This window comes from Prionailurus bengalensis, chromosome A2, assembly GCF_016509475.1.
Source record: "Prionailurus bengalensis isolate Pbe53 chromosome A2, Fcat_Pben_1.1_paternal_pri, whole genome shotgun sequence".
NCBI classification, from domain to species: Eukaryota; Metazoa; Chordata; class Mammalia; order Carnivora; family Felidae; genus Prionailurus; species Prionailurus bengalensis.
In genome coordinates, this window is record NC_057348.1 from 8,980,998 (window position 1) to 9,001,789 (window position 20,792).

The window sequence follows — 20,792 nt, forward strand, 5'->3', positions numbered from 1 at the left end:
ATGTCCCAAAAGGAGTCCCCACGTGCAGAGGGGACCACCGTGTGCCAGCCAGCCCATCCATGCAGTTCCTAGATGACGCTCTCCTCTATGTTGCAGTGACAATCTCAGGGGGACCCATGCAGCCGGGATGACACTGCTGTCCGCCTCCTGGAACTCCGCCTTGGGTTTGATGGCCGGATCCCATCCCAGGCCCACACCGCTGAGCGCCGGGGACGATATAAAAGCAGCCGCTAGGTGGCGCGGGTCAACCAGCGCGACGGGGATGACCTTGGAACCCGCCCCCCACCCCCACTCCCACCTCCCCGGGTGCCGCTTTGTGTGGGTTCCACCCAAATTGCGTATGTTGGCCCATAGCAGGCGGACTCCTGGTGGGCCCGGGTCACCCTCCCCGCTGGTCCCTAGCCCAGCTGGCTGCTGCCTTTGGAGGGGGAGGGGGAAATATTTTCCAGTGGCATATGTGAATAGGGCCCACGTGTGACCATGGCTGGACCTCCCTGGACGGCTAGGGCTGCTTGCCTCCCCGAGAGGGAGACCGAGAACAATGAGGGGAAGGAGGAGGGCATCCAGCAACCGGAGTGCAGTCCTGACCTCCACAGAAGGGCATAGAAAGTTTTCAGGAGGCGTTCCCAATGACCGGGACGCAAGAGTGACACCACCTGAGCCCAAGGCATCCTCCAGGAGTCTACCTGTCCAGCCAGGCCAGTCGGGGTCTTCCCTTTGTTGTTTTTGGGTTTTGTTTTTGTCCTGAAAGAGAGCGAGAGTAGGGAAGGGGCGAAGGGAGCCAGAATCTTCAGCAGACTCCACACTCTGTGCAGAACCCACGGCAGGGCTCGATCCCACGACCCCGGGATTGTGACCTGAGCCGAAATCCAGAGTTGCACCCTCAACAGACTGAGCCACCCACGTGTCCCCACGGTCTTCCCTCTAAATGGGGATGTGGATACGTTTTCAGGAGATACCACCAGGCGGGTCCAATACCAGGCCCTGTGCAGAACCACAGCCTGGCCCTGGGCACCCACCCCGAGTCTCTCTGGCCGGTCTCTCTGTGCTTGTCCCTGTCACCAGAGAAGAGCTGGAGAGGTTTACAGCGGTATAGCCAGCAATCGGGCACCATGTGGGACTGAGGGAGGACCCAGGCAGGGCAACCTCCACGGATCTCCTTGGCCAGCCAGGACAGCGCCTGCCATTGGAGGGGGATTTGGATACATTTTCAGGAGATCCCATGGCCTACCAGGCGGAGGATGTCATCCCTAGGGTGCACTTCCTGGCCAGCCTTTTTCCTGCCACCAGAGGAATACTTACAAGCAAATTTGGTGGGTACCTGCTAAGATGGGACCCTACATAGGACAGCAGATGGCCCTGGGGCACAATCCCCAGACTACCCTGGCTGGCTCTGCTGCCTTTCCCTTCTGGAGGGAAACTTTAAAAAGTTTAAACTTTAAAAAGAGGTGCATCAAGTGACCGGACGCCAGGCAGGATGGCCACTTCCTTGGGCCTCTCTCGTCCATCTCTTTATGGGGAGAGTTAGAGAAAATTTCGAGGCCCATCCAGCACCCAGGCCCCATCTGGGACCTCATCCAGGCCCACAGTGCCCTCCCTGGGGGTCCCTAGCTATCCAGGCTCATGCCTGCCACCCAAGAGGGACTTAAAAACATTTTCTGGAGGTGCATCCGACTGCAGGTTGGTCTGGGATGCCCTCCTGGCCTCCATGCACCTTTAAGGGACCTGCACAAGGCTGTCCTTACTGGAGGGAAAGTCCCTCACCTTCAAGTCTAAACCCCCAGTTTCCTCCCGAAGCCTCCTTCCTCGGTAACACACCCCAGAGGACACCAGGGTACGCCAGGCTCTCCGCCTGCTCCTGGGAGCCCTGCAGCTCTAGTCCACCTGCCCCAGGCCCCTCTTTGGGGCCTGGCTCCAGTTCCACCCCCCTCACCAGGACCTCCTAGATTCCTTGCCCTCAGGGCCTGGCTCCCCCAAAGCCGGGTCTGGAAGCCCCCCTACCTCCACCCGCCAGGTATGTTCGGTTCTCTGGGCCCATATCCAATGCAGGCCCCCCGCCCCCCAGTGGCTCCTAGGGACAGCTGTACCACAGCCTGAGTGGACAAAGGAGGGAAGGAGGAGTGGAAGACAGAGTGGTGGATGAGGTGGGGTGTGAATGGTGTAGTCTGGAGTCAGGATTCAGGCCGGTAAGTGACTTTCCTGCAAGGCCTCAGGTCAAGAGTCACATAATGTTTGCTGACTTTTCTAGGTCACAAATTAAATCCCCTCCAAAACACAGCAACAAAAAACCCCACTCAATCACACCTTGACCCAAGGCCTGGTAGTGGCATTTTAGTGGCTTTTGTTGGTGGCAGAAGCAGCAGGAGGAGGAGGGGGAGAGTCCGCCTGCTCCCAGCGTGTCTAGCCATGCTCCTCCCACTGGACCGAAGCCAGGAAGGTACGGATTTCCATGGGCTGCAGCGTGATGGTGGCGGGGTCCAGCCGAGAGGGAGAGGGCAGGGGTGTGGGGCCTGGGGAGGAGCAAGGGAGGAGTAAGGGCCACAGATTTCCTCTGTCTCACCCCTCCCCCTGCTCCTTCCCTGGGCCTACACAAGGCCATACACTCTCAAATCTGTCCCTGGGGCGTTATTCCCAGACCTGTTTTTCAACCGCCCCTCCCCCCCAGGCCCTGAATACCACCCCCAAATCTGTCTCCAGTGCCTGGCCATCTCCATCACACCCTCCAGCACTATTCTAAAGACCATCATGCCAACCCCACGGGTGACAGACACACCCCTTTCCCCAGAACTAGATACCCATGGGATTCCATCTCAAACCCTCAAGACCCACTGCTAGTTTGCTCGGACTCTCTTAAGACCCTTAAACTGCTAACCAGGATCGGAACACTAGAGCTCTCTACACCTGGGTCCTGGCCAACATTCCCACACCTCCCCACACGGCTCCCAGCTCCCAGCCCCCCCCCCCCCCCCCCCCCGGGCAGGCCCGCACCCGTGTTTGGTGTCCACTTGAGCCTGGAGGCGCTGGCCCGGAGCTGGTTGGCCACCAGCGTGGTCTCCTGCAGGTAAGTGATGGTGAAGGCGGAGAAGAGGTCCTGCAGGCAGTGGATATGGGCAGGGCTGAGTAGGGACAGAGCGGGGTTTCGCCTCTCCCTCCTTTCTTTGCCTGGGTCTTGTCTCCTTCCCACCTCCGCCCTCCTCACCGTCAAATCCAAGGTCACGGGGGAGCTCAGGTTGCCAGAGTCCTCCCCTACAGCGAACTGGTGCTCCAAGCGCAACAGCAGCGTTTTCTGGTCCCAGCGGGCCAGCGTGAGCAGGTGTACGGAGGGAGGCAGCTCCCGGCGCAGCCCCGAGAACTGCGGAAAGCGGGGTGGGGCTGAGGCAGTGAGGCTAGGAGGCGGGGCTCTGACGCAAGGGGCGGGGTTTAGTCGGGGAGGGGCGATGACCCCTTATAAAGAGACCCAGGAACAGGGCGGTGCCGGGCTGGGGGCGGGACCGAGCCGCAGAAAGGGCCGAACTGATCTGGCCGGAGACCCACTGGGATGGGGGGCGGGGCTGAAGGCAGGGCTGGACCAAACGTAGGGGGAGGAGGGTGGGAGCTGAAGGGGAGAGAGCGGAGGCTGTGCCTGGACCCAGTCCCGGCAGAGGGGACTGAACAGGCTGGTACTGGGCGGGGCCTGCGGGGCAACCGGGCTGAGCTGAGGGGTGGGACTAGCTTATGGCCTCCCCAGGACGAGTTAGGGGCAGGCGGAGCGGGACCCACATTAGGCCGGGAAAACCCACCGCGGCTCACTGGGGTCCCCTACCAGGCGGCCCAGTGCCCCTCACCTGCTTGCGCGGGGCGACTTTCAGATGGTAGGGGGCGCCGCCACCCGGGGCCAGCACCACCTGTGGGGCCAGGACCTCCTTCTCTGCCTGCAACCAGTGCCCGGTGGCGGCGGTCCGGACCTTGTCCAGCAGCACGAGGTGGCGCCCTCGCACCCACCGCCCCAACCCGTCCTCCAGTAACGCCTCCCCTACGCCACGTCCGTCATCCTTCAGGAGCCTTCGGTGCACCTGCAGGGAGTCCACAGGACAGGGTGAGGGGTCCCCCTGGCCAATTGCTGGCCCAGGGCTCGTGGAAATTTCAAGAGAAACCGAAGAGTGGGAAGCATGGACGCAGAGAAAGGTCCGGTAGAGGGTCGCCACGGAAGTGGGGAGTCAACCTAGCAAGGGTCTGGGACAGAGGGAGGTAGGAATCTAACGGGACAGGGCAGGCAAATCAGGGCCTGGAGGAGGTGGGGGGCTGGGTAGGGAGGGGACAAAAGGGAGAAGTAAACTTGTCACATAGGAACAGAGGTTTCAGCTTAGTGGGAACTACAGGTGGGGGGCTACACCTAGCAGAGAACCAGGACGGACACAGGCTTCAAGGTCCAGTAGGCACCAGAGTGGGAACTGGCTCAGGGCTCTGGCCACTCACCATGAGCTCCATAGAGCCATCCCTCAGGCTGCTGCCCCCCTGGGAGCGGTCAGTCAGCACCGTCAGCTGCATGTTGCCATCCTGGGGGGGGGGGGGGGGGGAGAGTGAGGGGCCCCACAGCCAGGCAGCCACACCCCCAGGCAGGCCCCACAGGGGATGGGGGAGACCACCGAGGACAGCTGGGAGATGCTCAGCTTGAGGGGTGACCCCCACTCTGTGGAGGGGTGCTGAGAAGTGGGGAGCAGGATGGGGGGGGGATACCCTGATGTAAATGCGGCTGTTGACTGGATAGTAGTTTCCCGCCACTGTCTCAGTCTGGTTCAGCTTCCAGGTGGGCCGATAATCCCGCCTGGGGAGGTGGAGGGGTTCGGTCAGGCCTGGGGTCCAGCTCCCCTTCCCCGGTTCATCCATTCCTCACTCCCCCGTCATCCCCTCCCTCCCACACTCAGAGGATCAGCAGATGCTCCCACGATCCCAGGGCCCTCCACACACCGCAGGCCACCCGTGGCTGCCCCCGGTCACCCCGACCTCCTCTCCAGGATCTCTCGGCCATTGCTGTCTGTGTAAAAGAGTCCTTTTGTCTCCAGCACGGTGTCAAAGCGACTGATGATCTCCTTCCCCCAGCCGTCACTATACCCGAGGGGATGGCAAGATTGTGAGCTCCACCGGCGCCACTCTGCCCTCGCGCCCAGCCCCCCAGTCCCAGCGGGTGCCACTCACCCCACAGGGATTGGTCCCACCGTCCACTCGAGCTCCAGGTGCCGCTGTCCTCGGTACAAGCGAACCACTTGGGAACACCAGGCTGAGAAGTTCTGGTGAACCTCCTGCACCAAGGGTGTCTGCAGGCAGGTAGGGGTGGAGGGCAGGTCTAAGCACACACCTGAGCACGGGTGAGCCCTGCAAATATCCACCCCTGCTATAAACCTCACAGAGGCCTACACCCGGGTCAACCCCACCTCTCCCACCTGCCTAGGTGTGATGCCCACACTTCCTCCGTCAGATGTTACCGCGTCATTCTTGAGTGTGACAATAGGATTGTTGCCCACCATTGCCCCATCTTCCCTCCTTAGAACAGGATTCTAGTTTGGCAACTGGCTACCCGGACTAAAGACATTGTCTTTACATTGTCCAGTCTTCCCTGAGGCTATCAGTAGCTGTGTGACCACGGCTTGCTCCACGGAAAACCATCAACCTGGTGTAAACAACGTTCCTTGCCTCTTTCCCTCTCCCACTGGCTCAAATGCAAGTACGATGGCTGGAGCTTGAGTAGCCATCTTGGGCCAGGAGGTAGAAGCTGAATGTTGAGGAAAAGTAGACCAGTGAGACAGAAGAGGTCTGGATGGGGGTGCCTGGGTGGCTCAGTCGGTTGAGCGTCCGACTTCGGCTCAGATCACGATCTCGCAGTCTGTGGGTTCAAGCCCCGTGTCGGGCTCTGTGCTGACAGCTCAGAGCCTGGAGCCTGCTTCGGTTTCTGTCTGTCTCTCTCTCTCTCTCTCTCTCTCTCTCTCTCTCTGCCCCTCCCCCGCTCACACCCGGTCTCTTTCTCAAAAATAAACATTAAAAAAATATTAAAAAAAAAAAAGAAGAAGAAGAGGTCTGGACGACTGTGAAATCACCCCACCTGCCCTGGATGGCCCAGCCAGACTTTCTGTTAGATGGAAAGAAAGCCGATCGTGTTTTAGGCACGATGAATTTTGGCAACTGTTACTACAGGCAAAACTATATCCTAACACAGCGACCCAGGTATGCGGAAGGTTCACCTCAAGGGGAAGCAGGGTAAATGTGAACCTTGCCATTACCTGCGCCATCCCTGCCCTACGAGGAAACATCAGCGAGAGGTCCCACAAGGGTGGGCCCTGTCCCGGCCAGATGCACCCTCAGACATCCACCCCAAGGGAGACTCACCCAAGCCCTATCCAAGTGTGAACTCTCAAATCCCCACCTCAGATATAATCCTCAGTGAAGCCTTCGAGCAATTCCACCCGGCCCTCCCCATCCACGGGCCAACTGAATACACCCCACCTCCAGCTTCCAAGGCCAAGTATAATCCCGCCACCCACAGCAGATGTGAAAGCCTTTGTTCTTGCTTCTAAGACAGGGCTGTTAACTCAACCAGCCATGAATATCCGCCCAGTGGGGAGATCCTCAAGTATTCCCCTCAGGTCTTAGCTGTCTTTGGATATGATGGAGGTGCAAATCCTACACTCCCCCCCACACCCGCCCAGACTCCACCCCCCCACACCCACCCACACATAGCTCACCGCCCGCCCAGACTCCACCCCCCTCCCCCCCACACACCCACTCGTCATCCCCTGGGCACAGACCTTCACCAGGCGCGTTTGAGCCCAGCGGCTCACCATCAATGGTTTCTCTTGGTTGGGTCTGAAGATGTAGGCACCTGAGACCTGGGTGCTTAGGTTGTTGCCTACACTGGCGTTGTACCTGGACCGGGGCAGGTGAGAGTCAAGGTAGGTGACCCCAGCTCCACTTACACCCCCTCCCTGGACTAGTGGTACCACCCCCCTCCCCCCGCCTCACCAGTAGAAGGCTTGGCGAACAGGTAGCAGGAGGTTCTGGTCCAGGTTCTCCATCTCCACCAAGAGCCCTGTGTCAGGGTCAAACCTAGCCCGGATGTGCTGCAGAGAAAAGGCGGACAGACGTGAATGACCATCATCTCAGCCAAGGGCAGCGTCATCCTTCCTGGGGCTCAGGAGGTACCCTCCCTCCCTCTATCTCCTCACCTGGCCCTATTAACAAATCCTAACAGATCTACCTTGTACCCTCTCCTTAAGCTGATCACTTCTTAACCATTTCCGTGGCCTTCTGGGACTAATGCCGCTGACCTCTTCCGGGCTCACCTCCCCGTCAGTTCGCCCTGCGGCCGCCAGAGGGCGCCAGGGACACCCTAAGTACCATCCTCGCCTGTCCGCTGAGGCCCAGGGCTGCCTTGGGCGTTTGACCGAGTAACCACAGTGGCACCACCCAAGAGACTTTTAGGGGCCAACAGAAATGTGTAAATTTTAATTTCTCTTGGAATCAGAAGAAAACTTAAATGTAATAATTAGGAGTATGTTATAATGAAGACTGGTTAATAATATTCATCTTTTATACCCACCTGGTCCTGAAATATAATTTTTAACTTTTTTTTTTTTTTTAATGGAAAAAGGGACCCACAAAGGCAAAAGTGCTGGGGCCCCATGACAGTCTTAGTGCAGCCCTGTCCCTCACATGGCTCCTTGGAAGTAAAAGCCGAAGCCTTCCCCTGGGCCCTCAAGTCCTGCACAGTCTGACCTGTCACCCAACACCCGCCCCTCCAGCCACAGAGGGTTCCTTGAACACTCGCCACCCTCCTGGCTGAGGGCTTTTGCTTCTGCTGCTCCCTGCCTGCCTGGGTCCTTCTCCGTGCCACCCCCCGCCCCTCCGCTCCCAGTGGCCACGTGGCTCCCTCCCTCAAGTCTCTGACTTGCCTCATTTAATTTGCAAACCCCTACCACCGTCAGCTCTTTCGTATCTGTCAAGTGTCACACGTGATTACACTGGGTCCGCACAACAGTCCCAGGAAAGGACACTGAGGTTCAAAGGGAAGTGGTCACTCACTGGAGGACACATAATGGGAGACTGGTAACTACACCATGAACTGATGTAGTTCATCCACTGATCCACTCCATGAGGCTCGCCATGATACCTCAAATTTCTCACAGCGACAGGGAAGGGGATCCCGACCGTCTCACCTCATTTTGGATGGCCAAGACACGGGACCAGGGCCGCTGGGATCTGGGCTGGGGTTTGTGGGCGTGGGGGCGCTGGCCAGGCACCTGGCTTACTGAGTAGATGCTGAAGCCCAGGGCAGGCACCGAGGCTGGGAAAAGCAGTTCCTGACCGTCTGAGCTAGGAAGTATCACCACCTCAAGTAAGGGAAGAGGGAAACAGAGTCAAGAGACTGTGAGTAACCTATTGAGCTGTACACAGGCCGGGTCAAACTCCATCAGGAGAAGGAGCCCCAAATGGGAGGAAGAAATTAAAGTGTTGGCCAGGGAGGATGGGGGTGTCAGAAATTCTGAGTCAGAGATTGCAGAGAAGATTCATCAAGTGGGGAGAAAGCATTGCTTGGAGGGTGTAGAGACTGTGGGAGAAGAAGTGAGGGAGGAAGTGGAGAAAGAGATCCTTGAAGCAAGGGAATGAGGGAAAGGCAGATTCTCGGGGGAGGAAGAGATTCGCAGGAAGAGGCGTTCCAGGATGGAGAGAATAAGCGTTCAAAAAAAAAACTACAAAAATAAAATTTGGGGCCCCTGACTAGCTCAGTCCGTAGAGCATGCGACTCAGTCTCAGGGTTGTAAATTCGAGCCCCACGTTGGATGTAGATTACTTCAAAAAATAAAATCCCGGGGTGCCTTGGGTAGCTCAGTCAACTAAGCACCCAACTCGTGATCTCAGCTCAGGTCTTGATCTCAGGGTCATGAGTTCAAGTCACCCGTTGGGCTCCACACTGGGGCATGGAACCTACTTAAAAAATCCTTTTATGTTAACTAAAATTTAAATACAATTTGAAAAAAAAAATTAAATAAAATCTTAAAAAAAAAAAAAAGTCATGAGGAGACATTAAAAATGGGGAAGACTGCTCAGGAGGCAGGGCAGGGGGATGGGTAGGGAGACAGATGTGGCCAAGGGGAATGATGTTAAGGGGCAGAGGGGGAAGATATTCACAGAAAGAGAAAGTACCAGGCACAAGGTATTGATGGAGGGGAAGATATTCACGAGAACGAGTTACCCAAGAGAGGGAGGTGTCCATGGCAGGAGGTATCCATGAAGGCAGATAATTGGGGGGGGGGGGGGGGGGGGGGGGCGGGTAGAAATGCTCAGGGGGAGGTGTCCAAGGCAGGAGGTAACCATGGGGGGGGGGTGGTACTCATAGGACGAATATTCATTGAATCGGCTCACATCGCTGGGCACAACTGTGCCATTCGGGTCCCTCACGACGAAACCGTGTTTGCTGACTGGCAGCCGCACCATCCAATCTATTTTCCGTCCCAAGGGGTTATAAATAGTCACTTGGAACTGGTGTGGGAGGGTCAGAACGGGCAAGGGTTACAGCAGGCCTTCTTGAAACCCACCCACCACAGGCGGCAACTCCCTCGGGTGACCCAAGCCCCCACGGGGTTCTTTGGTCTCCGTCCCACCCCAGTTTCACTGCGCCCCACGTGATCACAGGTCGCTTCTCCAACAAAACAACTTCGCAGCCCGCGGGTGCCTCCAGAGACCCTCCGTCTGAGCCCCACCTCCTCCGGGCCCCGCGCCGCTGTCCTCAGGTTCCTGCTCTATCCACCCACCAGACCTGGCTCCCGGCCCCGCCCCTCCGGCCCGGGGCCCAGCTCACGTTCTTCGCTGTCTGGCTGAGCGGACAGACGCTGACGTTGAGGTTTCGGCAGTACGTGAAGTCCTCCTTGGAGCCGCTGAGCCGCGCCAGCGCATTGCTCAGAAGAACCTGTGGGGGGGAGCGTGAAGGTGTGGGTCGGCTCTAGATGCCCACCCAGGTCTCCTCCCCATCCCCTCCCGGGCCCCGCCCACCCCGCCCTAGGCCCCGCCCAGGAGTGCTGCCAGGCCCCGCCCCGTTCCTGCCCCCGCCTCTCTTGCCCCAAGCCCCGCCCCTACGAGCCCTTCTAGCCCCCACCCCACTTTGCCCACCTCTTACAGTCTCCGCCCTTCCGTTCGGTACCGGCCTTTCCCTGTCCCCGCCCCTTCCCAGGCCCCACCCCGCGCACCTCGCAGGGGTCCCAGCCGGCAGCCAGCTGTCGCGCGTAGTCGTCGGCCACGTGCTGCTTGGAGGTTCCGCTGACCGCGTCGTGGTGCTGGAGCACGGCCATCGCCTCATCTGCAAGCAGATTGTGAAGCGGGTGGGGTCTCTGCAGGGCTCTCAGTCCCGACCCCAAGGACACGGGACAGGTCACGTGTGTGCGGGCCGGGTTCTTAAGAGCTTTATGAAGGGAATCGAGGGGGTGGCGAGGGTCTGGAGTCCAGCTTCGGACATGCTCCCGTCCCCTCACCAGCCCCGACACCTACTGAGGGGTGCGCTGTCTCCCGAGCCGTAGGGTCCCACGTTGGCCGCCGGACCCGCCAGCGCCTCCAGCTGGTTGCACACCTGGGGGGCAGAGAGGGCGTGTCGTGGCCCTGGACCCGTCGGGAGCGCTGGGCGCCCGCTTGGGCTCAGCACCCACCCACCTGCAGAAAGTTGTAGCTGAGGCGCTCGTAGCGTTTGAGGGCCGGCCGGCTGGAAAAGTAGCCAGTCCAAAACTGGTGAGGGCCGTCGGCGTAGGGGAAGAAGTCATCCTGTTTCACAGACCTGCAGCAACAGAGGTGTTGAGGGCAGGGTCAGGACCCAAAGGCCATGCCAACACCCCCCCCCGCCCCCCGCAAGCTCCCCTCCCCCCCCCCCCCCCCCCCCCCCCAAATACCAGGTGAGGTTGGCCTTGTTCAGCTCCCAGAGGTAACAGGCGGGAGTGGAGTAGAGAACATTGACGCGGCTCCCGTTGGCCTGCTGCTGGGGGGAGGTGTCCGTGTGTGAGCCCTCGGGAGTCCGCACCTTCCCAGGGGGCCCACAGATGTGCACCGACATCCTCACACACGTGTGCACGCATTCATGCATGAGGGGGGGGGGGGTTCAGAGTCTCTTAACACACATTTTGAGCACAAAACAGTGGCCAAGTGTGAAACTGAATTCTGCCAGAAGCTAAATATTACCAGCACGGAAAGAATTTCACGGATGCAAGAATAAACCTGAAATTTTTACTAAGCTTGTTTTAAAAATTCCAATTGTATTATTATTATTTTTTTAATGTTCATTTACTTTTGAGAAAGAGCGAGAGTGCATGCATGAGCTTGAGCAGGGGAGGGGCAGAGAGAGAGGGAGACACAGAATCCGAAGCAGGCTCCAGGCTCCGAGCTGTCAGCACAGAGCCCGACGCGGAACTCGAACCCACGGACCGTGAGGTCATGACCGGAGCTGAAATCGGAGCCACCCACCCAGGCGCCCCTCCAATTTTATGATTAAAAATGTTTGTGGAGGGGCGCCTGGGTGGCGCAGTCGGTTAAGGGTCCGACTTCGGCCAGGTCACGATCTCGCGGTCCGGGAGTTCGAGCCCCGCGTCGGGCTCTGGGCTGATGGCTCAGAGCCTGGAGCCTGTTTCCGATTCTGTGTCTCCCTCTCTCTCTGCCCCTCCCCCGTTCATGCTCTGTCTCTCTCTGTCCCAAAAATAAATAAACGTTGAAAAAAAAATTTTTTTTAAATGTTTGTGGAAAAACTAAGTGTGACATTATAGGGCAGGAATAATCCCTCAGCATTGTCAGGTTATTGCTAAATGACACCGCTGTTATAATTAAAGGAGGCACACTTTCCGCTGAGGGAGGTGGAGGCACAAGAAGGTGACCTCCGTGAAAACAAAGATGTCTGTTCTGCTTGTGCTGTGAACCCAGTGCCTGGTATACAGCAGGTGCTCACTAAACACTTGAGTGAATGAAAGGAAGTGAGTGGCACCACATGCCTTTATGTGCGTGCACATGTCTACACCTGCACCCGTGCGCGCGCGCACACACACACACACACACACAGTATTCACTCAGCAAACAATCGCTTGATTCTTCAATATGCTCAGGATTTCAGACACAGTCTAAGAAGCAGAGGCCAGCCCCATTCTCATGGAATTCGCAGCCAAGTAGAGGAGAGGCATCGTGAACACAGTTGGTTATGATCAGCCTGGATGTGGCATCACAGGTATTTATGGGAACTGCATGTACAAGAGCATGTACAAGAGCTCCACCTGGAGTTTGGTGAAGCCTTCCTGGAGGAGGAGATTTCGCAGCTTGTATATTAAAGGAGAAGCGTAAGGTTTTATTTCTACCCCAAATAATAATATTATAATAAAACACATAATAATAGTAATAATAAAATAGTAATAATAATAGTAATAATAAAAAACAACCATAATATTATTTACCCGACACTGTTCTACTAATCTGTGTAAATGAACTCCTTAAAGGGGCCCTCGGGTGGCTGAGTCGGTTGAGTGTCGACTTCAGCGCAGGTCATGATCTCACGGTTTGTGAGTTCGAGCCCCGCGTTGGGCTCCTTGCTGTCAGCGCAGAGCCCGCTTCAGCTCCTCTGTTCCCCAATGTTTGCCTGCCCCTCCCCCGCTTGTGCTCTCTCAAAACAAAACAAAAGACATTAAATAAACTCATTAAACCCTAACAGCCTTCTCAGGTGGGAGCCACCATTGTGCCCACTTTCTAGAGAAGAAAACTAAGGCAGAGTGCTTAGAACCTTTCTCAAGGTCCCTGAACCAAGAAGCAGCAGGCTAAGGATATGAACTAAGGGACTCTTTCCAACAGAGTGTGGAGTGGGCAGAGAAGCAGTGAGTGGCCGGAGAAAAACCAGTGACAGCCCAGGAACATGATATTTATAGGAGAAAGTGATCAAGGTGTTCAGGTCTCCGCAGGGTCATGGGGAGGACCGAGAAACGTCTGTCGGAAGGCCCCTGGTGATGTTCCTGAGTGGTTTTGGTGAAACAGCAGCGCAGGCAGTGAGCGGAAGGTGAGGACGTGGAGACTGCCGGCAGACAACCCTGGGGATGGAACTGATAGGAAGGGACATTTCTTTCTTTTTTTGTAAACGTTAATTTTATTTATTTTGAGAGAGAGAAAGAGAGAGCGAGCAGGGGAGGGGCAGAGAGAGAGAATCCCAAGCAGGCTCTGCGCCATTAGCGCAGAGCCTGACTTGGGGCTCCAACTCACGAACCGCGAGATCGTTCACGAACCATGAAATCAAGAGTCAGACGCTTAAGTGACTGAGCCACCCAGGTGCCTCAGGAGGGGACGTTTCAGATGGGAAAGGCCCAAAGGTGTCTGAGCCCTGATTCCCGGAACCTGTTAGGTTACACAGCCAAAGGAAATGAAGATTGCGAGTGGAGTTAAGGTTGCTGATCAGCTGACCTTAAAATAGCTTATCCTGGAAGATCTGCCAGGCCTCGATGTAATCATGGGTCTTTTTTTTTCATTTTTTTTTTTTTATTATTTATTTTTGGGACAGAGAGAGACAGAGCATGAACGGGGGAGGGGCAGAGAGAGAGGGAGACACAGAATCGGAAACAGGCTCCAGGCTCTGAGCCATCAGCCCAGAGCCCGACGCGGGGCTCGAACTCACAGGCCGCGAGATCGTGACCTGGCTGAAGTCGGACGCTTAACCGACTGCGCCACCCAGGCGCCCCATAATCATGGGTCTTTAAAAATGGAAGAGGGAGGCAGCAGTGAGAGTAAGAAAGAGAAGTGATGATGCTGTGTGGCTGGCTTGCAGGATGGGGAGGCCATGATCCAAGGAATGGGGCTGGCCTCTGGAAGCTGGACAAGGCAAGGAAACGTTCCCCCAGAGCTTCCAGAAGGCACCCAGCCCTGCTGACATCTTGATCTTAACCCAGTGAGAATTGTGTCAGACCTTCTGAGCTACAAAAGCGGAAGGTAATATATTTCTGTTGTTTTTCAGCCGCTGCGTTTGTTGGTAATTTGTTATAAATAGCAATAGAAAACTAAGATAGGACCCATTGCTATGCATATGACCCAAAGGCCAGGGACACAAGCACACTCGTGCACGCGAGATGGGCACAATTACCTGGGCGTTGACCAGCTGGATGAGCCTGTCGAGGTTCCTGAACCACATGTTAGCATTCTCATATTGGAAGTCTGAGCCCATGGTCATTATGGTGTGGTTGGTGCGGAAGTGCTGGCCCTGTGGATGGAATGGAGAATTCTCAGGCCGGAGGGTCCTAAACCACCCCTGTGTTCAGCTGTCTCTTGGTATACATGTGGTCAAGAGTGTGGGTGCACACAGAGGAGGGAAGGAAGTGGGTCGTGTGGGAGTACAGGGACACATGTGAAAACAGCCACAAGCTGTTGAGTAAGTCTCTTGGGCCCAGCACACAAATGAGGGCACTGAGGCACAGTGTCATGCCGTCTCATGGCCCCGGTGAACATCTGGGGTGGCAAAGGTCATCAACAGTCTTTTTTTTTTTTTTTTTTTTTTTAATGTTTATTTATTTTTGAGAGAGACAGACAGAATGTGAGTGGGTTAGGGGCAGAGAGAGAGGGACACACAGAATCTGAAGTGGGCTCCAGGCTCTGAGCTGTCAGCACAGAGCCCGACGAGGGGCTGGAACTCCTGAACCGTGAAATCATGACCTGCACGGAAGCCGAACGCTTCACCAACTGAGCCACCCAGGCGCCCCTTGTCAGTCTTCTAATCAGAAATGCACACAGGGGGGCCTGGGTGGCTCAGTCGGTTGAGCATCTGACTCTTGATTTCGGTTCAGGTCATGATCCCATGGTCAGTGAGATCGAGCCCCATATCCGGCTCCATGCTGACGGCTCAGAGCCTGCTTGGGATTCTCTCTCTCTCTCTCTCTCTCTCTCTCTCTCTCTCTGCCTCCCACCCCTGCTCGCGCACACTCCCTCTCTCTCTCTCTCAAAATAAGTAAACAAACTTAAAAAAAAAAAAAAGGAAATGCATACAAATCTGAAAGGGGAACGTGGTGATAGGGAAGGAAGTGTTCCCTCCCTCCGAGGGTTCCAAGGAGGTGTTAGGGAACGCCCAGGCTGTGGAAAGTGCCCGGTGCATTATGAACACCAGCCTCATGGGTCCTGCACAGTAGGGTTACCTGGGCAGTGGCCAACTGCAGGAAGTAATTGACCAGCTCCTCAGCGTTGTACTCAGGGCTGCGCCGGTCCTCCACGAACGGCTTGTCGGCACACAGCGTGTCCCAGCACAGTTTCTCAGGTGGGTTGTAAATATTGGGGAGCACACCTGCATGCCACACCAGGCTCAGGAGGAGGCCCTGCGCCCCAGACCTGCCCTGGGGTCAAAGCCTGCCACGCCCCACCCAGGAGGGGCTTCAGAATTTGCAGGGCCCCGTGCCAAGTGCAAACGCTGGGTCCTTGTTCGTAAATTATTAAGAGTTTCAGGACAATGACAACAGAGTATAAAAACACACCCAGGGCCCTCTGAGCACGGTCCCAGGTCCCAGGCCCCTGGGGCCAGCCCTGCCCCCACCCCAACTCCTTACTGGTAAAGAGGTCGGCCGCTGGGGGCTTCAGGCTGGCGCTAGCCCGCCAAACCTGCTCCAGCTCTAGGTTCTCTTCCCGCACTCTCTTATCTTGATAATCCAGACGCCCGAAGAAGAGGCCATCAAAGCCCATCTGGAGGTGGGGAGGGATGAGCGGGATCGGAGGGTAGGAGGAGTAGATGCCCAGCCCTCTCATCACCCACCGCCGGACCCCTCCACATGGGAGGGGCGGGTCGGAGCACAGGGAGGCAAAGCAGGTCTGAAACCAGAAGGCCTCCAGCCCATTTCGAAGCTTGGGGAAGGGCCAGATCACACCGCGGGAGAGCTTGGAGGGGTAGGTCTAACGCTAGAACAGACCTCCACCTTCCCCAGCTTGGAAAGAGGCCTGGCTCAAGGCTTTCCCCCTTACGGAGCCTGAAGGAATCAGAGCATGGAAAGGGAGCCGGGTCAAGTCAAAGATTACGAAACTGGTGGGAAAGAGGGGCAGGCCTCCACCTGCCACCTGGACTGGGGAGGAGCTGGGATCATAGCAAACGGGGGTGGGGGCTCCAGTGAGGGGCAGGTGTGGGGCCTGGCGTGGAGTCAGCCTGGGCCGAGGCAGAGCAGAGAAGCGGGGTTTTTTTGGGGGGGGGGGGGGCGGGTAGCAGTAATGGGATTCACAACTCACCCAAGGGGCAGGGTCTCAAGGGGCCAAAGGGCCAGGGAACAGGGCCTGGTCCCTGTGAGCTTGCAGGGAAGGGTGGGGCTTGAGTGGCCAAGGGAGAAGTCAGAGCTGGTGAATGGGCAGTTCTTGAGAGGTCAGGAAATCACCTGGGCGAACAGCGAGGCCTGCTCCCGAGAGTGACCGAAGGGATCAATGTGCCAGGCCACACGGGGGCGCCCATCTTTGCCAAAGGTGTCTTCCAGGAAGCGCAGTCCCAGTGTCATCTGGTCTATAATGGCTCCATAGTGCGTGGCTGCCTCATCATTCATCACCCAGCCACCGTTGGCAAACTCCAGGCGCCCTGTGCCCGGAAAGACAAAGACAATTGGCAGGGCCATGAATGGGGCCAGGGTTGGCAACGCAGGGGATAGGAAGACCTGCCTGTGAACCCAGGCCTGGAGGGAGAAGAGGGGTCACTCCCAGGCCAATGAAGCCAGATATGGAAGAGAGGGCATTCTGCACGGCAGGCTCCCCTGAGGATCCCTTGGAGGTGGGGCCTTGCGGGATGCATAGGAGTTCCACAAGTAAGGGAAATTCCAGGTAGGCGGAGCCACATGCACACACAGGCTGCACCGGGCATGATAAAATCTCAGAAGCTGCGGTGTGTCAGAAACAGCAGCTGAGCTGGGCTTCCTCTTTTCACTTCCTTGGGGCAGGCTCACCCTGGCGCACCAGGTCCCGCACAACTTCCTGTGTTGCATTTGTCTGCTGGTGCCACCAACGGGAGAAGAAGGCAATCTCCACATAGATGAATCGGCGGGTGGGCTCCACCAGCAGAGAAGAGATGACCGAGTCTAGGATGTACTGCACACCTGCGTGCTGGACGTCATTATGGACTGTGGACACAGGGGTCAGGCAGTCAGGGACAAACGAGCCAAGGGGGGATATTCTTCAACACAGGAGCCCAAGCTGGGCATTGTCCCCACCCTAATGTCCAGGACCCAGAAAGGATTGGAAGGGCTCAAAGGGGCCATGGGAGTCCCAGGGGTAAGGCCCCCACGCTCTACTCACTGCCATAAAAGTACTGGTCCACCGTCTTGAGCCAACCCACATCATCATGTGTGTGGGCCACCAGGTGCACATTGAGCATGTCCGGATGTACCATAGGGCATGTCTGCACAGGGACCCCAAACATACACACCCTGTCAATTACCCAAGGTTAAGAGGCAAGCTGGGGTAGGGGTTTGGGGTGGGGGCGCAAGATAAGTCTCGATCTAGCGGTGAATGCTTCAGAGAAATGGGGCTCGGCCCTTCCAGCGAGGACACACTCAGAGAAGCTCCCACTGGACACAATCCCTCAGGGAAGCTTTCATTCACACCGTGGGGAAATGGTAATAGAAGTAGCTAATGTTTATCAAGCATTTGCAAATACCAAGCAGCCACCCTGGGGGGTGGGGGCGATATGATCTCATTTTCAGATGAGACCACTGAGGATCAGAGTGGTTAAGTGACTTGCCCCAAGTCACGAGCCAGGAAGTCAGGGAGCCAGACTGCAACTCCGGACAGGCGGACTCCAGAGTCCCAGCTCTCAAGCAACACCCTCCCCCCCCCCCCACCCACATACACACATATGTTCAATCACACAGTTGCGTGCGTGCAAAGTCCAGGCGAGCCAACCCACAGAAGCAGGGAGGCAGGTACAGAGAGCCCTAGTCTCAGACTCACACAGCCAGACCTTTCAATGACGGAAAGCATGCCCTCAGACCACACTGTCGTATTAGCAAATCATTCACTAGGCACCCACAGAACAAACCCACCCACACCTCCCGATCCTACTCGGGCTTCACTCGAGCTTCTGTACATTTCCGCCCGCGGGCGGCGCTCACCTCATATCCCGCGGCCCGAGCGCCAGGCGCCGCCAGCAGTAACAAGAGGAAGGAGAGAGGCGGGAGCGGTGGCGGGAGCGCGCGGGAGCTCGTCCCGGGCCTCGCCGCGCCCCGGCCGCCACCGCCAGCGCGGACCCCCAAAGGCCGCGCGTCGGCCCCCATGGCTCCGCAGCCGCCGCTGCCTCCACCGCCACCGCGGCCGCCTCCGGGGGGGGGGGGTCCCGGGCCCTGCAAAGGCGGGGCAAACGCCCCGCCCCCAGGACCCGACCTGGCCAATGGTTGCTGGCGGGGGCGGAGCTAAAGTGCGGCAGGGGCCCGGCGCCTCACTGGGCTGAGGCTGTTTCTGGCTACCCCTGAGGACGCTAGGAGTGTAGGGAGGCGTTAGGCGTATCCCCCCCCCCCCCCCCCCCGAGGGTGCTGGTTTGGCCAGAAGAGCCTTTAGTGTCTCCCTACCTCCGAGTGGCCTCGGAGTGCCCCTTTGTCCCCGTGGATGCATCGGTCTCAGACTTTCCCACGGGTGTAATTTTGGCTAGGAGGTGGGAGGGTGTGCACAGGATCCTAGGGTGTCCCATTGACCTTTAAGGCTGGGGTCTTGGAGGGACCTAGCTTGGCTAGGAGCAGGGGTTGATGGCGGTCCTGTTCTGTCCTACGAGGATTACGGATACGGAAACTGCCCTGAGAGTGCTGAGGTTGGGAGGTATCCAGCCTAGTTGTTAAAGAAATACCCACGGTACTCAGGTGAGGAGTGACCAGTGGGGGAGGTCTCAGCCTTTCATGCTTTTCCCAGTCCCTGTCATTCCATCCAGTTGGCTGATATTACCCAATTTGTCTGATAAGAAAATCAAAGCCCACATTCCTCAGGTCAGCAGAGCCCATGTGCTAAATTGCCAGAGGACAGGGGTCACTTCCCTGTCTCTAGCAGCTGACTTAAGTCACAAGGCTTGTGAAACAAGCAAGTGAACCACCAGAAGGCTCCAGGCTAGAGCCCCACCAAAGGCCTGATTGAGTGGAAGAGCTGGAGCCCACCCACCCCCACCCCCACCCCCTACGAGGAAGATCACCCACCATGCACAGAAAAGAGAGGTCACAAAGAACAGCCAGAATGCAAAACTTTATTTAACTGGTTTCAACAACAACAACAACAACAACACGAGTGGATACACCTAGAAACATGGACAGCATCTCCCACCGCAGCAGGCAGGTTGGGGAAGGTAGGCAGGAGGGGTAGGCCCAGGGTATTCCCCTCTGCCCAGCAGAAGTGGAATCCCAGGGAAAGGGTCAGGTTCCCTCCAGCCAGCTGCGGGCTCTGGGACTACCGCATTCATGGAAGCCCAGGACAGCAGCTGAGGGCAGGAGGCTGGGCAGCCAGGGGCCAGGCCTGGGGGAAGGTGGACAGAGTGGTCCTAGGCTGACATCACCAGGGGGGCGTCATGGGCTGAGGGTTCTGCAGATATGACATCACCACGGCAGAGATGGACAGCCTGGGACAGGAGACAGGTGTCAGTCCATGAGGGGTAGGCTTGGGTCCCCCACTCCCCGTTAACTCAGGAGCCCTCCTTCTCTAGGCCCAGACTCACATGAAGCTACTCATCATCTGTTTAGTGTCCTCAGAGCTCCGGGAGTTGGCAAAGCTGATGAAGGAACAGTAGACGGCGACCCAAGCGCACCACTTCAGCTAGGGAAAGGTAGGTGGGTGGGTGGGTGGGATTTGGTCAATGAAAGGCACACCAATGACCATCCCACCCCCCCCACCCCCGCCCCCGGGGCATTACCAGGCACTGGTTCCAACCGACTGATTCCATCTGAAGCAGCTTGGACCTTGCCCCCAAGAGTCCCTCAGTCCCATTCCCCCTTGCCTACTCCAGGCACCCAGTGTTTGGTCCTACTCTCTCGGCGTGCGTCTCTGACCCCTCCACATACTCTCAGGCCCAAGAAGACTGGCCTCTAACACACCTCATGATGCTAAGAACCCCATCCTTTCGAGTCCCCTCCAAACCGCTTTAAAACCTGGCCCCGACCCTTAGACAGACTTGCCACGTACCCACCCAGACCCCTCGCTTCCCTCACGTCCTCGCCTTGCTCAGCCCCGCCCCCCGGCCAGGCCCCGCCCCCTCGGCAGCAGCCCCGCTTCGTTCCGAATCCGCTGCCCCCACAGGCTTCGCTGTCGGGCGGAGCTACGCCGAAGGAAACTCGGCGCCGCCCACCTTGAGCATGAGGCCGCACATGCTGAAGATCATGCCGAGCAGGTTCATGTAGTCTGGCGTCGGGTCGTCCAAGGCCGGGTTACACTCGCTTGGCGGGGGCTTGTACCTGCGGCAGGGTCAAGGGTCAGAGGCACTCAAGTCCCACCCCCGAGATGGACAAGCGCTTCCCTGGGCCTCGCCCCACAACCCGAGCCCCGTTCCCATGACGTGGGGGTCCTCACCTCAGCACCTTGTTCGGCCTCCGTGGGTCCGACATATTGTTAGTGGACATGGCGGGTCGGAGGTCGAGCCTCTTCCGCTGCGGGAGTTGCAGTTTCCGGCGCGGAAACGGAGGATGGCTTTTAGAGTAGCACCCACAGACTTCGAGCTTCCGTTCCCGGCGGCGGGGGCCAGGACTCCTCCCAGGCAGGGGACAGACAATTAGAAGAGACCAAAAATGTTCCTTGAAAACAAGAAGTGGGGAAAGAAACCTGGACGCTGGAACCAGGCTCCAGTATTCCCCAAA

The 20,792-nt window shown here is 57.5% G+C and overlaps 2 protein-coding genes across 6 annotated transcripts; both read right to left on the minus strand.

Moving 5' to 3' along the window:
- Positions 1 to 2,305: 2,305 nt before the first annotated feature.
- MAN2B1 (mannosidase alpha class 2B member 1) lies at positions 2,306 to 18,329 on the minus strand. Of its 5 annotated transcripts, none has more exons than XM_043586649.1 (24): positions 18,084 to 18,329; positions 17,269 to 17,371; positions 16,920 to 17,093; positions 16,365 to 16,558; positions 15,555 to 15,687; positions 15,150 to 15,295; positions 14,108 to 14,224; positions 10,905 to 10,990; positions 10,672 to 10,792; positions 10,513 to 10,591; positions 10,215 to 10,324; positions 9,830 to 9,937; positions 9,394 to 9,510; positions 8,187 to 8,360; positions 6,994 to 7,091; positions 6,780 to 6,897; positions 5,176 to 5,294; positions 4,984 to 5,085; positions 4,717 to 4,804; positions 4,456 to 4,536; positions 3,825 to 4,052; positions 3,200 to 3,352; positions 2,989 to 3,091; positions 2,306 to 2,510 (listed from the first exon to the last, which is right to left on the minus strand). In XM_043586649.1, the coding sequence occupies exons 1-24, from the start codon at positions 18,243 to 18,245 to the stop codon at positions 2,401 to 2,403; spliced, it is 3,024 nt and encodes a 1,007-aa protein (XP_043442584.1). In that variant the 5' UTR covers positions 18,246 to 18,329; the 3' UTR covers positions 2,306 to 2,400. The 5 variants fall into 5 exon arrangements, with proteins under 5 accessions (XP_043442584.1, XP_043442585.1, XP_043442583.1 ...); XM_043586650.1 differs by having other exon boundaries at positions 10,905 to 10,987; positions 18,084 to 18,321; XM_043586648.1 differs by having other exon boundaries at positions 2,989 to 3,352; positions 18,084 to 18,316.
- An 850-nt stretch (positions 18,330 to 19,179) lies between these two features.
- On the minus strand, positions 19,180 to 20,579 carry WDR83OS (WD repeat domain 83 opposite strand). Its single transcript, XM_043586664.1, has 4 exons — positions 20,509 to 20,579; positions 20,288 to 20,393; positions 19,661 to 19,758; positions 19,180 to 19,564 (listed from the first exon to the last, which is right to left on the minus strand). The coding sequence occupies exons 1-4, from the start codon at positions 20,556 to 20,558 to the stop codon at positions 19,498 to 19,500; spliced, it is 321 nt and encodes a 106-aa protein (XP_043442599.1). The 5' UTR covers positions 20,559 to 20,579; the 3' UTR covers positions 19,180 to 19,497.
- Between the last annotated feature and the right edge of the window lie 213 nt (positions 20,580 to 20,792).